At 41.4% G+C, this 25,732-nt stretch overlaps 2 protein-coding genes across 2 annotated transcripts; both read left to right on the forward strand.

Moving 5' to 3' along the window:
* Positions 1-361: 361 nt before the first annotated feature.
* On the forward strand, positions 362-22,219 carry DHRS7C (dehydrogenase/reductase 7C). The gene is made up of 7 exons (XM_075177971.1): positions 362-493; positions 7,744-7,910; positions 9,483-9,595; positions 10,996-11,206; positions 13,448-13,540; positions 16,481-16,636; positions 21,032-22,219. The coding sequence occupies exons 2-7, from the start codon at positions 7,757-7,759 to the stop codon at positions 21,238-21,240; spliced, it is 936 nt and encodes a 311-aa protein (XP_075034072.1). The 5' UTR covers positions 362-493; positions 7,744-7,756; the 3' UTR covers positions 21,241-22,219.
* A 1,353-nt stretch (positions 22,220-23,572) lies between these two features.
* LOC142095422 (E3 ubiquitin/ISG15 ligase TRIM25-like) lies at positions 23,573-25,210 on the forward strand. Its single transcript, XM_075178368.1, has one exon. It carries the CDS (start codon positions 23,573-23,575, stop codon positions 25,208-25,210), a length of 1,638 nt encoding a protein of 545 aa, XP_075034469.1.
* The last annotated feature ends 522 nt before the right edge of the window (positions 25,211-25,732 follow it).

The following is a 25,732-nucleotide window of genomic DNA, read 5'->3' on the forward strand; positions in this document are numbered from 1 at the left end:
TGGTAATATTGGGTGGAACATGGGTGTAGCTGGGAATATATGGGGTGTGGTCTACTTTAAACTAAAATATTCTTCCTGTAATATTTAGTGGTACACCGTGCTGTCATTAAGCCTATACTAATGACATTAATGGGAAATGCTAAAAAGTCCTATAGATCTGTCAGGCCAGGTTATGAGACCCTCTTGATGTAGAACATGAAAGAAGGGTTACCAGAGAATTATTTCTCATCCTCACAAAACTCAAGGTGGAAATAGAGAGCAAGGAGCGCTGCAGAAAGTCATTTGAAATCCAATGCTGTAATGTCAGCCCCGTCTCTGTATCATACAGAGGGGCCTAAATTAACCTCTCAGGCTGTTACACAGCTGAGGCCTATTAATAACTCTCTCCTCTGTAGTGGGCAGGGCTGGTGACATCCGAGCAGCGGCTCAAGGACTGTGTGCTCTTTTAAAAAGTTTTTACCGAAAATAATTATTTCTCCGAGGTTCATTAACTGTAAGTAAATCCATCCTTGTCACTGCATTGTGTATGTTGATTGTAATGTTTATGCATTTTAAGCATCCAGAAAGGGCTTATTACAAAGAGATAGACTTATTCAGTTATTAACACTGCTCAACGTTCCATTTCCATTTCAGTACTACATACATAATAGCATTCGATCAGCAATTAACTTATCTGTCTAGTGCAAGTTAGACTGATTGGTTGCTATGGTCTAAGTGTGAGCCTTTGGGCAATGTCAGCAAATAACCCTATTTAAGATATTTTACAAACCGCATAAGTGCAGAACCGAAACAGAAATGCTTTATTGTGAGGCCAGGTGCCCACATTCGTGCCAGCCTGTCAGGTTTTGTAGAGGAGTGCATGGATCTGTCGGACAAGATGGTGGTACCTGCGGCGGGTCAAACGTTTGACCCGGGCGATGGGAGATGATATCACTTTCTGTATCTAGAAAAGTGTTACCCAATTGCATTTCTATCTTAAAGACTATGGGGCGGAGCTGAATCCCCTAACGGAATTGAGTCCGCTAGAAAATGCCACACCCAAGGAATAACCAAACAATGCGCCAGGACCCCTCCAAAAGGAAATACAGCAAGAAGCTTGAATATTATGTAGATCAATTAATTATCCTAACATCTTTTATCTTTACTAGCCAGCATTAAAAATCAATTTATTTCTGCATTTTAAATATTAAAAGCAGAAAAATAAAGTACAGATGACGATGTGTCTAAATAAATGTGTGATTCCAATCTATCAATGCTGGTACCTTTATGACATTTTAATAATCTTATATTATAAATGTCCTTTCCCTACAATAAATATATTTAATTTAGGCTCTTCTAGGTTCTTAATCATTCAGTGGAGGTAAATATTATCACCAATATTATTTGTGCTTTTGATTTCTTGTAATTATTCCATAGTCAATCTACTAATGCAATGGTGACAACAATGCTCTTTAACAGGGAAACAGTTCCTTTTCATACAATCAAATATCCATAATTTAATAACGTCACCTATTGTAAAGCAACAATGTCTCTTATTAAGAGGCTAAATTTGAAGACATTACCATAAAAGTAAATTATAATTGGATAGAATGATATAAATAGTTAATTGACTCTACTATTATTTCATTTAAACTAACACATAATTAGGTATGTATCTCCTGCCTTCAGTTGATATCTACTCTTGATATTTTCTTTCCATTCATTCATTCATCCATTATTATTAGTATGAATAGAGAAACTATATACCTGACATGTCTTAAATAGCTTCTTATTAAATGAAAATGTAGACATTGCTGCAAAGTATTATGTTTCAGTTGTTTATGTTGTGTACCTATCAGGGCCATCTTAACAACATTATGGGCCCCCGGGCAAAGCAGTGCACCGGGGCCCCTAGATATAGATATAGATATATAGATGTATACAGATACAGATATAGATATAGATATATAGAGATAGAGATAGATAGATGTACTTGCTCAGTGACCCTTTCATCATCATCATCATCATCAGTTATTTATATAGCGCCAACATATTCCGTAGCGCTTTACAATTGGGGACAAACGTAATAAACTAATAAACAAACTGGGTAAAACAGACAAAGAGGTGAGAAGGCCCTGCTCGCAAGCTTACCCTTTGCAGGTTATTTACTTTTGCAGGATTATTTATTCATTAAAAGCCATGCCTATGGGGCCCCCTTGCCCGTGGAGCCCCCGGGCAGCTGCCCATCGTGCCCAATGGAAAAGATGGCCCTGGTACCTATGCCTGAAACTTAATACTTTGTAGTGATGGCTACATAGTCATTGTCAGTATTGTGTGTCTGAGAAGTGAAGGTAATAGGTTGGTTTCAAAAGTGGGATATATTGTAAGAGACTTCATTGTGTAAAGTCAAAAAGGACTGACATTGGAGTGAACCTTAAAATAGTTTTTAAACAACCATTATTAAATGCAGCATTATTAATTTGTTTCTTAGTTAATTTTTTTTTACAGGTAACACATCAGTGTAGTTATTACTTTTTTTTTTTCTTTTGACAATTGTTGCTACATCTTCACATTTTCTACATTTTTCAATATAATTTTAGCTTTCGCCGGCACTGTGTCAGGCACCGTCTCCCCACTGACACTTGGTGCAGGAGACGGACGCCTGCACCTTCTCAGCAACCACGTCCTGTTGCCTAGCAGCAGGACGCTATCTCTGCTCACCTGTCTGCAGCCAGCAGGTCTTACTGCCAAAATCTCCCTAACCCTATCAGGATGCACCTTAGGGTATATAAAGCAGCCTCTGACACATGTTCGGTGCCAGAGTATTGGTTCACTCCTGCTCCAGCGCAGGGGCGGATCCAGACTATTGCTGTACCCCGGGCGATTTTAGGGGGGGCAATTTAGGCCCCGCCCCCTTTCTAATTTCTGTTTAAAACACAATCAGAGCAGCCGGGCAGCACACTGTCACTGCTGAACGGACCTGCACAGTGTGCAGCCGCCGGCAGCAAGCCCCTGCTAGGGGGGGCGATCGCCCCCCCACTGGATCCGCCACTACTCCAGCGTTTCCTGAACTTCTGATCCAGTGTGTTCTTCGGTTCTGACTCGGCTTCCTGTGACTACTCTCCTGTGTTTCGTTTTGGTACCTCGCTGCCCGGCTGGCTTGACTATTTGGCTTGGACTGACTTCTCTCTGGATCCTCTCTGTGTACTGCACCGCTCAGTTGGCTCTGACCTGGATTGCCCGACTGCGCCTGTCTAATACTGTCGCTACACCGGTGACTGTCTTGGAGAACCATGACCTGCATACCCTCTGCAGCTAAGCCCAAACCCACTTGCGGGGGTCCCTGGTGAATACCGGGGGTACGTTAGACTCCGCGCCTCCCTGTTCAGTTGCACCAATACCGGTTAGCAGCCATCTCTGCAATTCCGTGACATACTGTATACGCAGCCTAGGGGTGAGTGGCAGTGCGGGCTAATAAGAAACTACAAGTGGCTTTCTATTGGTGTTAATGTTGCATGTTGGAAAATCTATGTCAAGAGGCCCCACAAGTCATTTGTCCTGGGATCCTAACAAATCTTAATCCAGAACTGGTGAGAACCTCATCTCTGCAAACCCAAGATATTGTTCTGCTCAAAGTTCTAAAGAGCAAGAAGTCTAGAGCATCCCTTTAATAAAACAAGCCATATTTGCACGGTGACCTTCAAGACTCCTCCCTCAAAGCCTAGAGAGCCGCCCGGCCATTGCAAATCCCCAACTCTTACAACACTAATAAAACAAAATACCTTATGATTACAGCATGCAGTGTAGTTTCCAAATCTGGTTTAATAGGGCTGGAGAAGTGTTCCATCTCCCTCTTCCTTATTCTTGATGCCCCGAGAGTCCTTAAGGTTCATTTGGGAAAGCAGCTTACATCTCCTTGCTGTGTTGGCCCTTAGATCCATCCACAGTCTTTACCTCAGATTACGCTCTATATTTAGAAATAAGGGCTTCTGGTCCAGCCCAGCACCTTCACACCCACCACTTGGGTTGCTGGAGCACAGGCGCTCCTTTTTCTCCATATGGCTGTTTGCTGCAACATTGCACATTGCTTATTGCCATCCTCTCCCTCAAGACAACGATGATAGTGAGCTATGTCTGGGGAGTAGTCAACGTTATGCACACCGCACTTGGGTGTTTAGTGACTTCCTTCTCCATTAGAGTTGCTTTCAAACACTGATTTAGTGTGGACGCAGAAAACTACCAAGACTCTTCAGGCTGCTTTGGCATGTTCTACTGTGGCTCTAGACTATCTATCTCATGCTTAGATTTTTATTGGGTTGACTCCCTTTAATTCCCCGGCATGTAGACACCTGGCAAGCTCTGCACTGGCGCAGCTGTCCTTCTACCCTTTTTTGCCACCGCCTTCTCAGAAAAGGGGGGAATATCCTCCATCTTGGCTAGACCAGGTTTAGTGCCTAGTGTTATGAACCCCACAATCAGCGACTGATAACCCCTATACAGAACTTATGGCGCGGGATGTTTTTCACCGTTATCAGCCGCCTTTCCCAGAACCACACTGTTCACTGGTATTTGGATGCCCCTGGACTAGAGCCCAGTAGTGTATAGTTGTTAACAGCCATGAGTGAGGTATAGTCATGGAAATTCGCAGCTATGGAGCAATACACAGACAGAACAAAAGAGGATGGTCAATGGGCAAGTCGGGTCAGAGGACAGGAGATGTACTCGAGTTCAATAAACAGGCAGAGAGCTCAAAGGCAGGCAGAGATCCAACAGCAAGGTCCAGTAAACAAAGTCAATGTCAAACACAGTGAATCCAGCAGCAGAAAATATATATTAATCTCTATAGGATAAAGATACAGGAACTAGTCTAGGTAAACCTAAAACTAGCAAGGCAATAATGGCAATTAGTATATTTATGTATTTTCTTGACTATTCAGCTGCTTGGTAAAAATCATGTGAGCAGAAAGTGTTGACTGCTCAGCTGCCAGGTAGTGAGCAGTGATGAGTCTTGCAAGAGATGATAAATCAGCTGCAATGATTGTCATCATTTGATTATTTAGTAAAGTGCTGAAGCCACACTACACGAAAATGTTCCTGGACTTTTGATGGGGCATCACCCTGTAGGGGTCAACTAAAACTGTCTTGCTCTGCTTTTCAGCCAATAATACAGCTTCAGGGGTGCTCATTACTCTGCAATTCAGGGTGTCACACTGGGTATCATTTTGTAAGCCTTTGACTGGAATCTGGTGCTGTATTCTTCATTACATCTACCTGTCAGGGATGTATGAAATTATCTAATGAGTAGAGTCGTAAATCTGCAAATGTGTAAAAAAATTTATTACGCTCACACAGAGTGTGAGGAACTCAGGATAGCACAAGGGTAACAGGTAATCAGGAACTAAAGATTGCATTCAGGCAACAGTGTCAGGAGCACACGGATAGCAGAGTGTCAGGAACTCACAATTTGCACACTGGTAGCAGGGTATCAGGAACTCAGAATTGCACACTGGTAGCAGGGTGTGATAGCGATATTTCTTGAGTGGTCAGTGATCAGATAAGGTTTATCAGATTAATCGGCCAGCCGGAGAGCCAAGAAACATACAGGTCTGTTGCTTGCAAGAACTCCGATTTACTCAGGCAAAATATATCAGGTTTGAAGTTTACATTATGTAGACATATCACAATCACGCAGGTGTATAATATATGGCATTATGCCTATGAACAGAAAAATTCAAATCTCAAGGCTAAGCAGAATACATTAGATGTGGGTATTATAACACACATTTAGAAACGTCTGTAATAAGCAGGTGCCTTATCTTTATACGTCTTACGGCCTTGGCTCCACAAGTAACAGAGAGCTGTGTAGCTTCCATGGCACTGAGCCAGCGTGTAGCGAAGTACAAATCTCCAAAACTAAATAAGCTTTTTCTAAACAGAAACTGCTTTGTTTCGTCTGATATTCCTTTTGAACAAAGACAATGTAACCGTTAGATCTTTCAGTTGATTGAAACTCAGGGCTGTCTGCTGGGAACAGGGTTCCAGGAACTCACTGTAGCTCAGTCTCCCTCTCCCCTTAGACTCTTGTGGCTGTTTAATATGCAGGTTTAATAACAGCAAAGTTCAGGTGATACAGATGCAGTAAGTGTAGCGGTGAACAGTGTTGAAATTAATGGGCTCAGGGCCATTTCTCATGGTGAAAATAAATGTGGTAGGTCTGTATGTACATCTTTTAATTCTACTCTACAGCCTAGTTCACTTAGTTCCAAAGACATTATTAAGAGGTAATATCTGGCTTAGTGGGACTTTCACTCTACCTCTTCCACTTCTCTACCTTTACACAGCTGCGGTCACTTCAGCATACTCACATGCCCCCAGCTACCAACTTCACCTCACCCTGTGCCGGCTACATTAAGGACACTAACAAGTACAATCTCCAGATGGTCTCTCGGAGCTAGCACCCAGGCTCACACTACTTGACCTACACACAGAAGGTTAGCAGCATCCTGCCTGGGATGTATACTCGATCTTAACCCTCCAGATATTCCACAGTAACACTAGGTTTCTCTGTGTTCTAGAGCCTAACTTCTAGAACTCAGGCACACTTGAGCATTTATCAGTCATCTCAGCAGACTGGATTAGGACTCATACAGCAGATGGGCAGCAGTCGACCTCACACAAATAAGTTAGAGTCGAAGAGGGGTTACAACCTTTACTCAACCAAGAGAATAAAATCGGTCATACTTAAACATTTGGGTCCGCTCTCATACACGCCCCTGAAGACACTGCTCTCTCCCATACATCACAATGGGCATCACTAGCGATCATTCACATTTCAAGGACCAACACAAAAACATTATATAGTCCCATTTTTGAAAGTCAGGGAGGTAAAATACCAACCTGGTGGTAGCCCTACCGGGCCCAGATGCAGATCTTTAATGCTTTTTAGGCCACCACCCGTTCTAAGAAGTTTAATATATGATATTGGATAGCACACGTGTTTTATTCAATGTAATAGCAGGGCCACCTAAAGCAGTCAGCTGATCTTTCTCTGTCCTCTAATATTTGTTCTGTACATTGTGGAAAACAACCAATCAGCACTTATGTGACACAAATATTGGTAAACTGCACTGATAACAAGGGGCCTGATTCATTAAGGATCTTAAATGAGGAGGTATCTTATTTCAGTCTCCTGGACAAAACCATGTTACAATGCAAGGGGTGCAAACTAGTTTTCTGTTTTGCACATAAGTTAAATACTGACAGTTTTTTCATGTATCACACAAATACTTGATAGCTTATTTGTACACTGACATTTAAAGTTGATATTTGTGTGCTACATGAAAAAACTGTCAGTATTTAACTTATGTGCAAAACAGAAAACTAGTTTGCACACATGGTTTTGTTCAAATAAGATACCTCTTCATTTAAGATCCTTAATGAATCAGGCCCAAGATTATAATGTTGCTATCTGCTTTCAGATGAACCCCACATAGGAAGTACTGGAGATTGTTGTTAAACCGTAATTTCTACAATACCTGACCAAATATAATTGTCTCTGATTTTGTTGAAAAATAGTTGGACATTTCAGTTGAATTGATACATGTGGCAGAACGAGAAAAATATAAATAATCATAGGATAAATATGTTCTGGCTATTACCATAACTAAAACTATACTGTAACGCAGAAACTGCACAACTTTTATAAACCGTATTGTGTACCGGTTTGCTATATATGTTGAGCATAATGTATGTTCTTTTTCTCAGTTTTAGGGAAAGGATGGGATTTCTTACATTTTTAATATTACCATTGCTTATCTTGGGGATAAGTGGCATCATTTATATATATCGAGAAGTCGTACGTCTAATGTCCAGATCAGCGGTGAAAAATAAAGTAGTTGTGATTACTGATGCTGTATCGGGCCTGGGTAAAGGTAATTAGAAATTTATTTAGCTTCTTAATCAATAAAAAATGAATGATTGCCCCCATAATTTATATGTATATATAATAATTTATAATTTATATGTCAATGTTGCTTCCTCATATGTTCTGAATGGCCAGATAGCACAAACAGCAGCAGCTTGAGCAAACTCACCACTCACAACCACCTCTTTTATTTTGGCCATTTAGATGGAGGTTTTGCGGCTGTTTTGCAAACCCCGGTTTAGTAAATCCAGCAGTTTGTATGATCATTTTTGTTAAAATCAGGATGGCGATTTGTAAAGTGGTGGTTTTTAAAAATGTTTATTCTGGCCGCTTTAATGGCGGTTTGGCCTTTGGTAAATCCAACAGAAAAACGGATGAAAATTGTCGGTTTCATCAAATCGCCCTTTAGTAAACTACAGTGTAGACAGTAACAAGTTGATTAATTGTAATTCAGTTATCTCTTGTTTATACCTCACTGATAAGTGGCAAGTCACAGAGGGAGAAAGGCTAGAATGGTAATAATTGCCACATGCAATGTATAACAGTGTATCCACTCAAAAATAGATAATTATGTCCTTCCTGCACATTATCTACACCAAGGGGGGTATTCAATTGTTAGCGTTAACGCTCTCAAACGAGCGCTCAAAAAATCTTAGCATTAATACGGTAATTACTCGCGGAATTTCAGCTCGCCGCTGAAATTCCGCGAGTAAACTACCGTATTAACGCTTTTCGCGCGCAATATTACCGTATAAACGGTAATATTTTTTGAGCGCTCGTTTTTTTGCGTTAACAATTGAATACCCCCCATAATGTAAGGTTGTGCCTCTTAAGAAGGAATTTAAAAGTGTCTCTTCAGTTGTAAGGCTGGATATAGACGTGGATCACCAGTTATTCCAATAACGATTAGCCCTCGCTAACCTGGGGTGCAGAGTCTAATGAGAAGCCACATTTTTATCACAGACCCCCACAGATTGCAGCCCATAATCTAGTTTTCTAGAAGTAATGGCAGCTATAACATACTCCATTATACGAGCATGTGCGCAGGAGGAAGGATGGTTGCAGATGGGATCATACGAGGAGCCTGGTACATTGGCACTCTGTACGTGAATCAGCGCCAGGCTTGTTACAGAGGCACCAGGTGCATTGCAGTGTCCAAGATTGATTACTTAGAAGGAATAGAGAATGGATTTTACAATCAGACAGATAATTAGAGAATGAGAACAATTGGTGTGATGTAGGACAACAACACCAAATTCTGTAAAAAAAAAAAGAAAAAAAAAAAAAGACTTTTGTCAAAAGTGTGCAGAGAAAATGGTCAAGTGGTAGAACTAGAATTTGCATAGAATACCACTGACATTAGTTAGGAGCTACCAGTCAGGCAAAGGATACTAAGATACCAATACATTGATAACTGAGGTAAATATTAATGGAATAATAGTGAGAATGATGATGACTGGTCCGTTAATTGAGATTTTTCTTCAGAAGCTATATGTTAGATAGAGGAGAAACTCAAAGATGGAAGATATGTAAATCATAGGTAACTCACATTTGGTTTGATTTCCTGTGTATTTTTCAGAATGCTCCAGAGTGTTCCATGCTGCGGGAGCTCGGCTGGTTCTGTGCGGGAAAACTTGGGAGCAGCTGGAAGCGTTACATGATGCCCTGATAAGTGTAGCAGATCCAAGTGTGGTGAGATATTATTTTATGTGCTCAATGTTGTTTTAATTAATATATATATATATATACGTATAGATATAGATGTATATCAGTGTTGTGTTATTTTACTTTCTAACGCGTCTTGAAGCGCCGGACGATACAATTTACCAAGGTGTTCACAAATCAACACCAGGGGGTATATTTACTAAACTGCGGGTTTGAAAAAGTGGAGATGTTGCCTATAGCAACCAATCAGATTCTAGGGGCTAGATTTACTATCAGGCGTGTTTGTAAACCCGCCGGCTTTCGGCGGGTTTGGCGGCGGTTTAGCCATCGCCGGATTTACTAAGGCTAAACCCGCCGTCCAAACGACCAGAAATGATGTTTTCAAACCCACCTCTGTATAAAGCGCCATGACGGTTTCAACAATGTTCAACATACAAACAGCCGGATTTACTATTAGGGGGTTTATAAAGCCGCCGGAAAACCGCCATTCAAAAGACCAAAATGAAAGCACTGCTTGTGAGCGGCGAGATTGTTCAAACAGTGTGCTGTTTGAGGTATTTTGTCAATCAGAACAGAAGGGAAAGGGCCATTGCATGTACAAAGTCAGCTCCTTTGGGAGTGTATATGTAAAAAGGCCACAGTGTCTTGTAATTTCAGTAAAGTGGTGAAGAGCCAAAATGGCGGAGTAAATAGCGGCTAAAGGCCTTTCCGGTATTGCTATTTAGCAAAGGTTAATCAGAGATTTCTCCACCTGTAACCCCATTACCAGAGCTCACCATATAGATGTTTATGGAGACAGCAGTAATAATCAATTTATTAAGTCTTGAAAAACAAAGCCATTTCTGGATGACGTTACTGGTGTTTACAATGGGATCCAACGGAAGCCTGGCTGGCTTTGCTGGACCCCTCACCCATTGAGGTACTATGCACATAGCACTTCTTCCGTTCCCTGACAGTGTTAGGCTGCCATAAATAGCAAAAAGACTACGTGAAGAAGGGGGGTCTTTACCAGGGCTACCGGAGCAGCCCCTACATGGTAAATTACAGCTGTAAGTCATTATACGTTGCTGCGTTTTGCAGCGATGTATATTGATTGTTACCGCACTCTGTTAATAAACCAACGGACCGTGAATAAAAGTTACGGTCCATGATCTGATGCTGCTTACGAGAAATCAGGAAACAGGCTAAACATAAGGCATAAAAATGTTGATGCATTTTATGTTTCAATATGTAAATTGTTTCAATAATTAAAGACAAATGACTAGGCATGAGCACATCTTTCAAACATGTTTGCCTCATTCTGCATTTGATAGATCTTTCACTCAAAGTTCGAGAAATACACAGATCTAAACTGCTGAAATGTACAGAAGAGGGCGCTAGAGACACAACATCTAATTTCTGATAACATTCATTTCTATCTTTCCCAGACCTTCACTCCCAAGCTGGTTCTACTGGACATTAGTGACATCAATGATATCGACGCTATTGGGAAAGAAATCCTGGATTGCTACGGGTGTGTGGACGTGTTAATTAATAATGCCAGCATGAAAATAAAAGGACCGGCACAGAGTGTCACATTGGAACTGGACAAGAGAATTATGGACGCCAATTATTTTGGCCCCATTACCTTAATAAAAAGTAAGTTGTCTTTAGTATGTCCTTGCGCAGCCGTCAGTCTCACCCGTTTAATGAGTCAGCCACAGCCATTTACCTCTCCTTTGCCTCATTCAAGTAATCACTAGAGTTATATTCTAATTATTGCAATAATTCTTATGGGGAAAAGTCCAAACCCTACACTTACCATAATTACCAGGAACTCTTCCCCATACACCACAGCACCAATGGCAGATACCTAAACTCACTCTGTCTTTTGCTCTATTGACGTCACCCTTTCTATACTTGAATTCCAATAATAATTAATGGTACAGCCAAGGGGTCTGCCTATAGGAAGGCATACAAACAGTGTATATATTGTTTGCAGCCAGGGATTTCCATGACCTTTAACTAAATACGTGTGTCAATACTTTGAAGAATTTTTCATTGATTTTCTTCTATTAACACCATCTTAAGATGTTAATAAGGGAACAAGGTTTGTGGGGGTACACACAATGCATGTGGAAGCTATTGCCTGAAAGACTTGGTGAATCTTACCAGAGATGTGAGCTATTTTCTAATTTATTGGTCATAGCCCTATCATAGGTGAGCCGGGGATAGGGTTTTTAGCACTATAGACCTCTTAGGGAGTATTCAATTGACTGCGAGATTTATTTCCCCCCCCCCCCCCCCGAGTAAAAAAGAAAAGAATCACTCGCGGGTTTTTAGCTAACTCAATGTGAAAACTTGTGCAATTCAATTGAAAAAGAGGGACCGCTGCCCCCGCGTGTTAATCATTGTGTTTGGTTGCTATAGGCAACATCCACACTTTTTCAAACCCGCAGCTTAGTAAATCTAGCCCTAAGGGCGATTTTGGTAGCTGCCAGTTAGCCTACCAGTATGTTTTTGGAGTGTGGGAGGAAACCGGAGCACCCGGAGGAAACCCACGCAAACACGGGGAGAACATACAAACTCCTCACAGATAAGGCCATGGTCGGGAATCAAACTCATTGACCCAGTGCTGTGAGGCAGAAGTGCTAACCACTAAGCCTCCATGCTGCCAGGCCTGGTCAACCCGGGGCTCTCCAGGTGTTGTGAAACTACAACTCCCAGCATGCATTTCCAGTAGATAGCCAGCTGATAGCTGTCAGGGCATGCTGGGACTTGTAATTTCACAACACCTGGAGAGCCATAGCTTGGCCAGACTTGCTCTAATGCATTATCAGTCCTTAAAATGTCTACCCGCTGCCCTCTGTCTGCAGCATGCTGTAACACACTGACTGAAACATGTTGCAAGGTAGAACTGGAAAGTTATTTGTAGCCAAGGCAACAATGTCCATTTAACCTTACAGTCACCACTTTGCACTAAAGAGAAATGTGGTTTTAAAGAATGCAGGTATTACAATGATTTATTAGGAATATGAAGTCATTTGAATTTTTCCAAAGAAAAAGTTCTGTTTCCTGCAGGGCCGGATTAACGGAGTGGAGACCGCTGGGCTAAGGGGGCATCCATTCCCCCGTGAGCCCCCCCCCCCCCCCCCGCGTTAGCAGACTGGCCCCCCACCCAAAAGTGCTAACCACTAAGTTGTAGATGTCCATTAATTTCTATCTATGCCCCTGTAAGTAGGTCTGTTCCGTAGTCCCCCTAAAGCAGAGATAGAACCATGTATGTTCAGTAAACATGAGGTTGTCTGCTATTATCAGTTGGAGAATCCAGTCTGACAATATGTTACTCCCCTCTATTGACTGGCTCCTATTGCTTGCTAACCCGCCAAGGACGATACTCCTGCATTAAGAGTACAAGTCAACTGTTTAAAAATATGTTATTTTATTTATTTATTTTCCTTATTTTTAATATTTTTGGCTTTTTTATGTGAATACAATTATAGGGGTACTCTACTTAAAAAATATGCTACCTAGCTATAACTCCTCATGTTTAAAATAGGGTTTCTGCCTGAAAATATAACTGGTCAAAATATTTAGGCTGTGAAGAGCCGACCTTCCTTAACAACATCAGTAGCCATAAAAAGAAACTGAGGACTTCATTGAATGAGTCCATAGTTGCAGAGGTTTCCAAGGAGAGTCAGTTATTAAAATCACATGTGCCAAATGACAGCCACAGTGTGTTCCTGAGTTATCAACAGTGGATTTCAGGCAGAAGTCCAATTTCAAATATCAGAAGTAATTCTAGTATGATAATGATTTTAGTTAGATAAGAGTTACCTTAGTTCTCTTAGACAATGTGAATATAACGTTATAATAATGATTTCCTTTTCGGTTCTACAGCTATTCTGCCTCATATGATCTCACGGAGAACAGGACAGATTGTTCTAGTAAACAACATACAAGGAAAACTGGGAGTTCCGTTTCGTGCAGCCTGTGAGTATTTACATTGGTATTAAATGTTTCTTTGCTATATACTTCTTGGGGATCAAGTCCTTTCCGTGTGTTTCGGTGGCATGATTTACCATGGCAACCACAGTCAAATGGCAAATGATGCAGTGAGCTGAGAGGCTTTGAAACACCCCTCTGAGCTCTGTTTACCCTGCTCAGGAAGATTGTGAAAATGACATAATGATTTGTAGAAAGACAGCTAAGATGCATGCTTAAAAGTTACTATACTTGCTATTTATATATATAAAAAAAACGTTCTATGAAGGATCGCTCCTTTAAAATACGTACAATTCAAAATAATGTGCCACTTTAAATGTATCATGATGCGGCCACATGCCAGAGGCGTTAGTCATCATTGTCAACTTGACGAGGAGGATGAATGACGTTTTAATGTATAATAAAAAAAATAAGAAAATAAGCAAATAAATAAAAAAACTGCGTGGCCCACCAAAAGTGAACTAAGCACCAGCACCCAGAGCCTGGGCTGGTTACCACTAATACGGGTGGATGAACAGCAAATAGTGCCCACACAAAAGTCACTACCAGCACCAGCCTATAACCGGCTGGGCTAGTCACCCTATACCCGGGAAACCCGGAGTATGGGGTTCCATTATCATAGTGTTCAGTCCTCCAGGAAGAACCATTCTTATACTGATAGTCAGTCGGTGTTGTGGTAATAATTGTTTAAAGTACAAAAATAGCATTTATATATGTCACACTACTGCACCCAGCAATCCCTGGCAGGAATAAACTGCTTGGGTATGCTGGTGCTTTTAGAACTACAAGCCCCAGCATGCCCCAGGATCCAAGGCCTCCTGGGATCTTTAATACCACAAGGAAAATACTTCTCTTTAAAAACACACAATGTAGCAAAAGACCTTTAATTAAAATACACACTCCCCCAATCACTCATTCTCAGCAAACTCCTAAATCCAAAGGTATTCTCTTCTTTCTTCTTCTTTTCCATTTTCTTTCTTCTTAAATAGAAAAGCATGTAGGACAATCTGTAATGTCTTGTAAATTTGTTCTGATTGGTTAGAGCGTGAGATAACTTCTCTGATTGCTTAATTGCATATAGACCCCAAAGTGGATCTCAATACACTTCATTGTATCAATGTAGGCTTTCTATCTTTCCTTAATACTGCAATGAGGATTTGCTCCAGGGGTTGAGCACTTGAAAGCCATACGTAGGTTAATTGAAGATACATTCACCTTTAATTTTCTTTAACGTGCCATTATTTACTTGCATGCCAATTCATGCTCACCTTCCAATGAATGCGGTACAGTACTAGTCAACTTTCTACAGAGGGAAGTTAAATCACCTGGGAATATATATCCTTATGGCGCAAGAAGCTTCTTTTTTTTTTATATCTTCATCTCTGATGATTGGTTAAAGTGACTGGCTCTCAATAAACTTTGTATCAATGAGGGTCCTGAAACTGAGCTGTGTTCCACAATGACAGCAGGTTTACCTGTTATCAGTGGTGGAAGTGGTGGTGTATATGGTCTTATGCCATGCCGCCACTTCTCCTACTGCCTTTATTGTAAAACTATCACATTCCATTCACTTCCATTTTCCATATCGCCACTTCTACATTTCCATTTCAAACACCAGCTATTACAGTATGACCAGTCCGTTCCGTTATAGCCTGGTGCGGGTTGCAGCTTTTGCAGGGTTACCCCAGACTCTGAGTGCTGGTGCTTAGACCCCTTTGGGAGGAGGCAGACTTAATTAATAAATATTTATTGATTACATTTTTTCTCTTTTTTTACACTGCAAAGGACATTATCAGCATGGACAAGGGTCCAGCGGTCCTGAGGGGTGTATCTTTAGCTGTGGGCACCTCTAATTAGATAGCAATTATGTTAGCATGCCCTTACTGTGCTCTCCCTATGGTTGCACGCCCTTTCCTCTCCCGTTCCGCCTGTCCGAGCACAACAAAATGCAAGCCAGGGATTAGCAAAAATCCTAATGCACATAATGTACACATACTTAGTTTGGGGCGCATATAAAAATGCACACAAAAAAAGAACTTGTGTCCAACTCTAAATGACGCCCGTATTCTCCAGCTATGGAAACTGTTCTTTATTGTATTAGGAACTGGAATGTACTCCCACAAGAACTGCTATTACCATTACGCTATAACAATAAAAGGATTGGACATCGACAAACAGAAAATGTAGGGCTACTGACAGGCTCCTCACCTGTAATCACTACCAGTGGGACTCCATCCTGCCTTCCAACTGAAACCTATGTGCAGATAGATCCTGTCTTAGGCTTAGCACACTATTCTGTACTGTCGTTAACGTAGCCGGCCATGTGTGTGACTAGCCATGCACCAGCGAAACACTGCGTGACCAATCAGATGCATGGGTTTCACGAGTCACATGTGCCAAACAGGAGACCTTAACACACTATTTATTATGGTAATTACATGACGCATTGTCACCTTATTGTGCTGTGTGTCTGTATTACAGCACCGTCACAAGCAGAAGTTGAATATTGAACACAATAATGTGCTAAGACTCTAATCAAATGCACTTTAAATAGGGATACACCTTCCTCCTTCCCAACAGTCCTGATTTTCACATTGCAGTCCTGATTTTCGCATTGCAGTCCCAATTTTTATATTTCAAAAAGCGTGTGCCATGCTGTGGTCTCCTGGAAAATGACTGTGTTATAGACGGATCAGGCATGATTTGGGTGGGTTGGGAACGTACTCAAATGTATCTTTTTTGCCACTGGAATGTGTATGAGATATGTAATTTGTGAATGCCGCATGTGCAATTAACCAGCCACATAGTGTTAGATGCTTAAATTATGTGAGTGTTCTTTAAGAAATGGACTTACAGTACAAGAGATGTTTAATTCACGATGAGAACATTTTTATTTATTCAATTAACTGTACCCACTGTACCGTGCAGACGCAGCTTCTAAACATGCAATTCAAGGATTCTTTGACTGTCTACGAGCTGAAGTGGAAGAGTTTGATGTGTTTGTGAGCACTGTGAGTCCCACATTTATCCGATCATATCACCTTCAACCACAGCCCGGGAATTGGGAAGCCTCCATCTGGAAATGTAAGGACAAATACTTTGCTTTTAACATTTACCGATAAAGTGGAAGTATATGATAAGAAAGAGAGGCTGTAGAAAATGGTGACCTTAGATAGGGACACTGTCTGATTTAGTTTTCTTTCTTTCCTTTTTGTATTATAAATTACTCTTTAAACAATTCCATACATGTTTGTTTGTTTTAAAGTTTAACATAATCAACATACAATGTACAATATAGCATAACAAAGCAGTGAAAAACATCCTACCTCTGCCCCTCTTCTAACCTAAATGGGTGGGTAGGTGAGTGCTTTTACATATGCCCTTCCCCACTGTGGTGTATTACCAGTTTCTGGCACTAGGTGGCGATATGGAAAAGAACATTGAGCACTTATGAATATAAAGTTACTTCTCGGCTGCTTCTATGGTGATCAGATCTGTATACTGAATTAATTAATGCAATTAATGATACAGACGTCTCAGAAGCCAGAAAACGTGCTTTACTGATCCACTGCCTTGGCGCAGATGGCCAGCATATTTATTACAGCCTTCCTTTAGTGGATGGCAGACATGCCAGTGCTCCAACACTATTAAAGGACTTTTTTGTGGCTAAAGTCAATGTTGTAGCAGATCGTTTTAAGCTCCATCAGTGTGGCCAGGAAAATGGTGAATATACAGAATTTGGTAACATGGTGGATGGAATAATTCGAAACCAAATTGTGGAACGAACAATTTTGCTTCTGCTGGAAACAGATCTGACACTACAGAAGGCTGTTACTATTGCTGGCCATATTAAATTAGAGATGCTCAGGTTCGGTTCCTCGAGAACTGAACACTCCCGAACTTAGGGGATCCGAGTACCGCGCTGAGCTGAGCAGGCTCGGTACTGTTGCGTGCCCTTGGAATTGAAAATGAGGCAAAACGTCATCATGACGTTGTTGGATCTTGGATCTTGCAAGTTTTGAATTCCTTTTTAGGACACAATATAGCGGGGGGTGGGAGGGAGGGCGGACCCCCATTTCTCTTTTCTGCCACTGCTATCGCCAATGTGTCCTAGATGTGCTAAGAACTGCCGTGTGTTTGTGTCATTACTCTGTCTCTTACCATCCAGCCAGGTCGCTGCAGTATTTGTTTGAAAGTGTATCAAAAATAACATTGTGACCTGTGAGGTGGCCTAAATTGACTGCAAATGGCTTGAAATTAGTGTTCTTGAGGTTAATAATAATGTAGAAACAAAAAAAGAGCAAAATTATGTGATTTTAGCATATTTTCGCAATTTTTCTAAAAAATCCAAAACCAAAATCAAAACACACGAAGGTGGTTTTGCCAAAACCAAAACATGAAGCTAATCCAGATCCAAAACCAAAACCAAAACCAATTCACTGGGGTCAGTGAGCATCTCTATGTCAAATCAGCAATGGCAGAAACAAAAACGATCGGCCAAGGGACCGCATGCACCGTGCAAGCCATATATCGTGTACAGTCCTGGGATACACTGAAATACAGGAAGCCTTACTGAATTGCTGGGAAAGGGACTGCACAACATCAGCGACCTCACAACATATAAAGGAAATTGTGTTACAGGTGTGAATCAACACAACACAATGCAGATTTTACTGGAAGCCCTGCTAAAGAAGTGCAGTGCAATAAGTGCCCAAAAGAAAGTCATATCGCCAAGGTGTACTGACTGAGTACTCAGTCTAAAGTATATGAATTGCTGATAATATAATCTGCACTGTACAGACTGAAACTACATTTGGAGGACAGTCACGGGCTATTGAAGTAATGTTAGACACTGGTTCAGCAGTTTCCATATTACCCAAATCTGTCTACTTGAAAAGCTTTGCTGACACTCCACTGCCTGAACTGAGACTTCGTTTGGTGACTTTCTAGACGAATCACATTCCTGTACGTGTTGGCAGACAAGTCACTGTGACTTTTCACACACACACTGCGTACCTGCAGAATTCTACATCATGCAGAGCCTCGCTGCTATCTTAGCAGAGATTTGTTTTATACAAGTGTTAAATGGGCTTATAACTACGAACAAGCCGTACACTTCTACACGGATTCCAATCTCAGCTGTTGCAAGTGACAAATCTAAAACGGAGGCACCGCTGGAAAATCTTTTGTACATATAATAAATCAACGGCCCAGTGTGACTCATGTACAACAAAATTTGCTCTGTCGTTCGCAGTGAGAGATACAGTCTCTCAAGAGCTAAATATACTCCTGCAACAAGATGTAATTGTGCAGATCGACTCTACGGAATGTGTTTCACCGATTGTCGTTACAATGAAAAAAATGGAGGCATTCGTCTGTGCGTGGACTTGAGAAGCCTAACAAAGCGGTTGCATGAAGACAGCACAGGGACCTCACTGCATTTAATACGCATGACGCACTGTTTTTTTTTACAAAGTCTGCCATACGGACTTGCTTCAGCACCTTATTGCTGTCAATGGATGATGTCTTCCATTCTGGATAACCAGGTTGGAGCACAGTGCTAAGTATGTGACCATGGACAATGTACAACGGTACATTGTCCATGGCCACATGCTTACACTACCCCCTTAACATCACTGATAACAGCATCGTGGTTCCCAGTGGCGTCATCAAGTCGCGCCGGCTTCTTCATTCATCGCGATTGCTTCCAGTTGCTTGGCACATCAGTCATCCTGCAGCCTCGTCGGGAAGGTGCCCTTCGGTGTGAAGACGTGGGGGTAAGTCTTGTCTGAGTAGTCAGCATCGGTATGCTGACTACCACTGTCTCGGACATGCCGTTTTACAATCGGGACTGAAACCGGATCCTGAACATGTGGTCACAAAAGCACTATGGGATTCACATGCAAAATGTATTCTGAATTACGGATGAGTAGTAGATGAGTAGTAGAGCCTCTCAGGATGCTACTTCATGGCACCACAAGTCTGTCCTGGTCAGATAAAGCACAACATAGTTTCGAGACTATAAAAAATCTGATTGTGAACAGCCCAGCACTTACATTGTTTGACCCTGCTTCACCTACAATTTTTACAACAGATGCTTCAGACTGTGGTCTTGGGGCTGTACTTACTGAGTGCCACACTGACAACCATGGAAGGACTGTCACATTTGCAAGGACACTAACAGACACTGAAGGAAAGTACTCAAAAGCGAAAAAAAGAAGCACACGTGTATGGACTACCAAAAAATGAGAACTTATCTTTGGGGACGCCAGTTCACTTTGTGCACAGATCACAGTCCTTGACCACATTGCTCACAGCAAAAGGTCTGGGAAGAGCAGGGATGCACATACCCAGATGGTCAGCAAAGGCTATTTTCATTTACATATAACATGTAGTAAATCAGGATCTGAAAATGTGGACTGTTTATCTCACCTGCCTTTACCTGTCTCTGACACCAGAGTGGATTATGATGTAGAAGTGGGTGAATAGACACCATCAGCGCCATCTCAAGGCACAGTCGACATGTGCAGACGCACGGGGAGAGAAGACCTAGGGGAAGTTCAGTGAGATACACAGATATTCAGTGTCTAGGGCAGTAGTAAGCCTACAAGGGCAGCACGAGGTAGCACCAGAGAGAGGCCTCTATTTGGTGTTCAGGCAGTGCCTTGCTCCCCCTCCTGCATTTGCGCTCCAGCTCTCTGCTCCCTCTTACTTCCTTCTCACTGACTGTTGGGAGTGAGGTCATCAGGTCCTGACACTGTCAGTGAGGAGCCCCACCAGACGAGAAGAGGACAGAAGTTAAGAAGGTCTTAGGAAGTGGCACAATTTGATGAAAGGCGAACAGTGTGATGTAAGGACACAGTGTGATGAAGGGGGAACAGTGTGATGAAAGGACACAGTGTGATGAAGGGGGAAAAGTGTGATGTAGGGGGAACAGTTTGATGAAAGGACACAGTGTGATGAAGGGGGAACAGTGTGATGAAAGGACACAGTGTGATGAAGGGGGAAAAGTGTGATGAAGGGGGGACAGTGTGATGAAAGGACACAGTATGATGAAGGGGGAACAGTGTGATGAAAGGACACAGTGTTATGAAGGAGGGGAACCGTGTGATGAAGGAGGGGAACAATGTGATGAAAGAGGGAAACATTGTGATGAATGGTGATACTGTGATGATGGGGCAACAGTGTGATGAAGGTGGAACAGTGTGATGAAGGTGGAACAGTGTGATGAAGGTGGAACAGTGTGGGCAGGACTCGGGAGAGTGGTTTGGTCTCCCGCGAGTTGTGAAGAACTAACCGAAATTTTGTGAATGTACTCAAGTATGATATATATATATATATCTTTTATTTTGTTTTTATTAATTAATTATGCAATCAGTTGTTTTTCCATAGATGTTAGTTTCAATGCCTGTTGCAAACTGTTATTTTGGATATTAACTCAGTCCAAGCTCACTATTGTCTGTTTTGCGTTTTCTACAGTCTTTTTCAGAAAACTTTCTTACGGAGTGCACCCTGTGGAAGTTGCAGAGGAAGTTCTCCGCACAGTCAGCAGAAGGAAACAGGAAGTTGTCATGGCCAATCCCGTCCCCAAGGCTGCAATTTATGTCAGAACCTTCCTGCCACAATTATTCTTTGCTGTGGTGGCGACCGGAGTGAAAGAGAAGCATTTTGTGGAAGAGGAGAAGTAGATGTTGTGATATCCATCAAATGATATAGAACACAAGTCCTTTACTTCACATTTTGCAACATGAATACAAATTTCATAATATACATAATTCTAAAAATATCATACTTATACAGTATACTAATATTTAATTAAAATAAATAAAACATTACCTTGTACAGGGAAACAATTACAATAAAAAAAAATCTCTGCAATGTTAAACCCCAATAGAAGGAATGCTGTATTAAAGTAAACCTTCCTACACATTAACATAAACCTTTTACATACATGTCAACATAAAATAACTAATTGGTACTGAAGGCCAGTTATTCTTTAAATTACAATTTTTTGAAACTTTTTATCCCTCTTAGGCTCCTGATTGGCTCTAGCAGAGCACATGACAGTTCACATAGTACAGTGGTTATCTTTGCTATCACTTGTCAATCAACTTATGTGTTTATAGGGCTACTCTCATAAAGCAGTGTAATTGGTTGATTAATTTGAATATTAATGATCTAGTAGGATCAGAAAGCAAACGAAGGTGCATTGTACAGTACAAGCTGTGGAAAAGCTATTACAAAATATAGGTGACTGGTAATAGGAGGTGACAGACAAACTATAAATGAACCGGATGTTACACACGTATGTAGAGCTCAAAGAGGTGATCCATGTTTAGGAATAGCAGGGGCGCACGCAGGGGGGTTTCTGGGTCTCCAGAAACCCCTCCCCTCCGCTAAAGAAGTGCCCTACATAGCGGCACTGTACTATATAGCAGCCATGGCGCTGTCAAAGAAGCGTCTGTAATGCATACAGCACCGCCGCGGACGCTTCTTTGACAGCGCCGCGGCTGCTGTATAGTACAGTCCTGCCGAAACGGAGCACGACAGCTCTCTCGCTTTTCTTTTTTTTTTTTGGGTGGAGGGACACCCCCCACTAAAAATCCTCTGTGCGCCCCTGAATAGGAGATATGTACATGGGAGGACAAATAAATAACTGTAAATGTGCCTGGTATCGTTGAATGAATTCTATGTACATCTTTGTAAAGATAACACCTTAAATGTAAGTTTTAAAAAACGTTGTTTCCTTAGCACAATTATATATACCCCTATCGATATTGGATGACCCTTATGTAGTCTATGGCTGTGTTGTTTTCAATAAAGCAAAGTTAGTTAAAGAAGAACTATAGCCCAAAAACTTTTCACTAGGTTACAATAGCAAAGTTAGAGATACATGTACTGTGATGATACTCCTCATATGTTACAGCAGAATCTTCGCTAATTTTCCTGCCCACCGGAAGAAAAATGAGCAGTGATTTCTGTCAAACCTCCGCCGTGAAGTGTCTCGCTAAAGTTCCGGAGACACCGCGGCTAATTGAATCTCCCCCTATATTTCAACCGACACATTATATTTCATATCCTACTCCCCTATACTCTGTATTACAGTACCACATTCCTACCAATCTTCCCAAATATTACTTGCTCATCTTTCATGTAATTAATTCTAAGCTCATCTTTCACTCACCCAACCTTATCAGTTAAAAACCCAATTATTGAGATAAGTGCCTCAATTGAGTTGATGTCTGGTTTAGTGTAGCAGAGCAAATGCACAATGAAGATTTTGTAAGCCTAGTATTTAAGTTGCAGAGAAAACTTAGAGGTATGTTATTTAGATCCCAAAGCTTGAATCATTCAAATATTTCAGAGCACTGATATATGCAAGGAAAAGCAATGTACTTAAAATATTAATGAAGGTTCAAGAATGACACTTAGACCCGTTATGAATATGGTAGTGAAACGATCAGTAAAATAAAAGTACTTTTAGGAAGTTGCTTAATGAAAGGGATGGATCGTATCCAAATATTCATGCATTACTTAGCCTCGACTTTACACGGTTACACCAAGAGGGTATATGTAATGCACAGAAAGACCAGGGGGTAAATTTATCAAGCTGCGGGTTTGAAAAAGTGGAGCTGTTGCCTATAGCAACCAATCAGATTGCAGTTATCATTTATTTAGTACATTCTACAAAATGACAGCTAGAATCTGATTGGTTGCCATAGGCAACATCTCCACTTTTTCAAACCAGCAGCTTGATAAATTTATACCCAGGTCACAACCGGCTGTAAATACTAGTTATATGGTCAGGAAGGTTTATGAATGCCCTATGTGCACAGCGAGGTACAAGGACACAAAAGAGGATGCTCTTGTGCAATATTAAAATGCACCATAACCTTTGTAATGTTTTCAAAAGAATCTAAACATTATGTCACACTTTCTGGAAGATAGTAAAACTTGTAACGCCGGATTCCTCCGAGAAGTGATATACACTGTTTGGTTTCTTGTTTCCTGGTTTCAATGATGGCTGCTATTGACCTGAGAGCTGAGCTACGCTGCTCCATCTGCATGAACATTTACACCGATCCTGTGACACTGACTTGTGGACACAACTTCTGCCGGGTCTGTATTACCAGAACATGGGATCATCAGACAGAGAGTGAATATACCTGTCCTGAATGCATGCAGAGGTTCAAGAAAAGACCTGAACTAAAGAGAAACCTGACACTGTGTAATATAGCAGAGGCTTTTCTACATACTCATCTAGAACGGGACAACACCGGGATATTCTGCACTTACTGTGACTTCCCTGTTCCTGCTGCTAGATCCTGCGTACAGTGTGAAATCTCCATGTGTGATAATCACCTGAGGAAACATGACAGGTCAGTGGAACATACTTTAGTTCCACCTTCTACGTCTTTGAGTGAGAGAAAATGCTCCATCCACAAGAAGATCCTGGAGTATTTCTGCCGCGATGATGCAGGTTGTATCTGTGCCACTTGCTGTCTGACTGGAGATCACATAGGGCACTCGTTGGAGTCACTGATTGAGGCCTCTGATAAAAAGAAGGAGAAACTAAGGCTTGTCTTAGAGAAACTGTCCTCAAAGAAAGTGGAGATAGACAAAAGAGTCCACGGTCTGCAAGAGCACAAAAGACAATTGCACGAAAAAGCAGCTGGTGTAACAGAGAGAGTCATTGACTTCTTTGTGAACATCCGGAGACAGTTAGAAGTCCTAGAGACGGGCATCTTGGGTGAGATTTACAGGCAAGAAGAGCAGGTTTTAAGACCAGTCGTTGATCTGATCCAGCGGCTGGAAATAAAGAATGACGAGCTGTCCAGGAAGATGCGTCACATTGAGGAGCTGTGTAACATGACTGATCCACTGAATGTCCTACAAGAACGGGAATCGGGCACAGAGGACTTTTGTAATACTGAGATGGGAGGTAAGGAGGACAGAGGGAGACCGGATGCCCAGGTTCATGATATAAGTGATCTGCATGTGGGTCCTATCTCTGAGACATTACGCACATTATCTGATATAATCACAGGTTTAAAAAAAGGGATCTATATGCAGGAACCTACAGACATATTACTGGATGTGAACACAGCTGCTAACAATATCCGTATAGCTAAAGACCTGAAAACTGTATCTTGGTCACTGGAACGCAAGAACTACCCCAACCCTTCACACAGATTTCAGTTTAATCAGATTTTAAGTATCCACAGTTTTTCCTCAGGACGACATTACTGGGAAGTGGAGACCAGTGAATCGGGGGACTGGAGGGTGGGGGTGTGTTATCCCAGTATAGACAGGAAAGAACATGCATCTATCATTGGGAATAACAACAAGTCATGGTGTTTACACAGGTGTAATAATCTGATCTCATTGGCACAAGGCAGTAATAGTAATCAGTATTCAGTCATTCATGATGGTAAGTATGTCCACTTACCTCACAATATTTCTAGTAATAGCTTTAGGATATATCTGGATTATGAGAATGGACAGCTGTGCTTTCATGAGCTGTGTGACCCAATCAGACACTTACACACCTTCACTACCACCTTCACTGAGCCCCTCCATGCTGTGTTCTATGTGTGGGACAAGATGTGTGGCAACGGTAGTTGGGTGAGAGTTAGAAGTTTGGATAAATCCCCATGACGTAAACCATCTGGTCGGAGATTAGCAACAATAGAGGTTAAATTTGAAGTCTAAGCCCATAATGTGTGTGTGTGTATATACATATATATATATATATATATATATATATATATATATATACATATATATTATGGGATTATATTTTACAGGAACTGGTTATGTATATTTTAAAAAATGAGGCCTTCAAAAAAAGACATTCATAGTTGATCTGTAGGCATGTACTTTATTCATATAACGCCATAATATTAAGCTGTGCTGTACAGTAAATATGCAGTCATTAAGATCAGGTCCCTGACAACATTTCATCATCATCATCATCATCATCATCTATTTATATAGCTCCACTGTTTCCACAGCGCTGTAGAGAGAACTCACTCACATCAGTCCCTGCCCCATTGGAGCTTACAGTCTAAATTCCCTATTATACACACACACACACAGACCGAGAGAGACCAGGGTCAATTTTGATAGCAACTAATTAACCTACCAGTATGTTTTTGGAGTGTGGGAGGAAACCGGAGC

The sequence above is a fragment of the Mixophyes fleayi genome, chromosome 6 (assembly GCF_038048845.1).
Source record: "Mixophyes fleayi isolate aMixFle1 chromosome 6, aMixFle1.hap1, whole genome shotgun sequence".
Lineage (NCBI taxonomy): Eukaryota > Metazoa > Chordata > Amphibia > Anura > Limnodynastidae > Mixophyes > Mixophyes fleayi.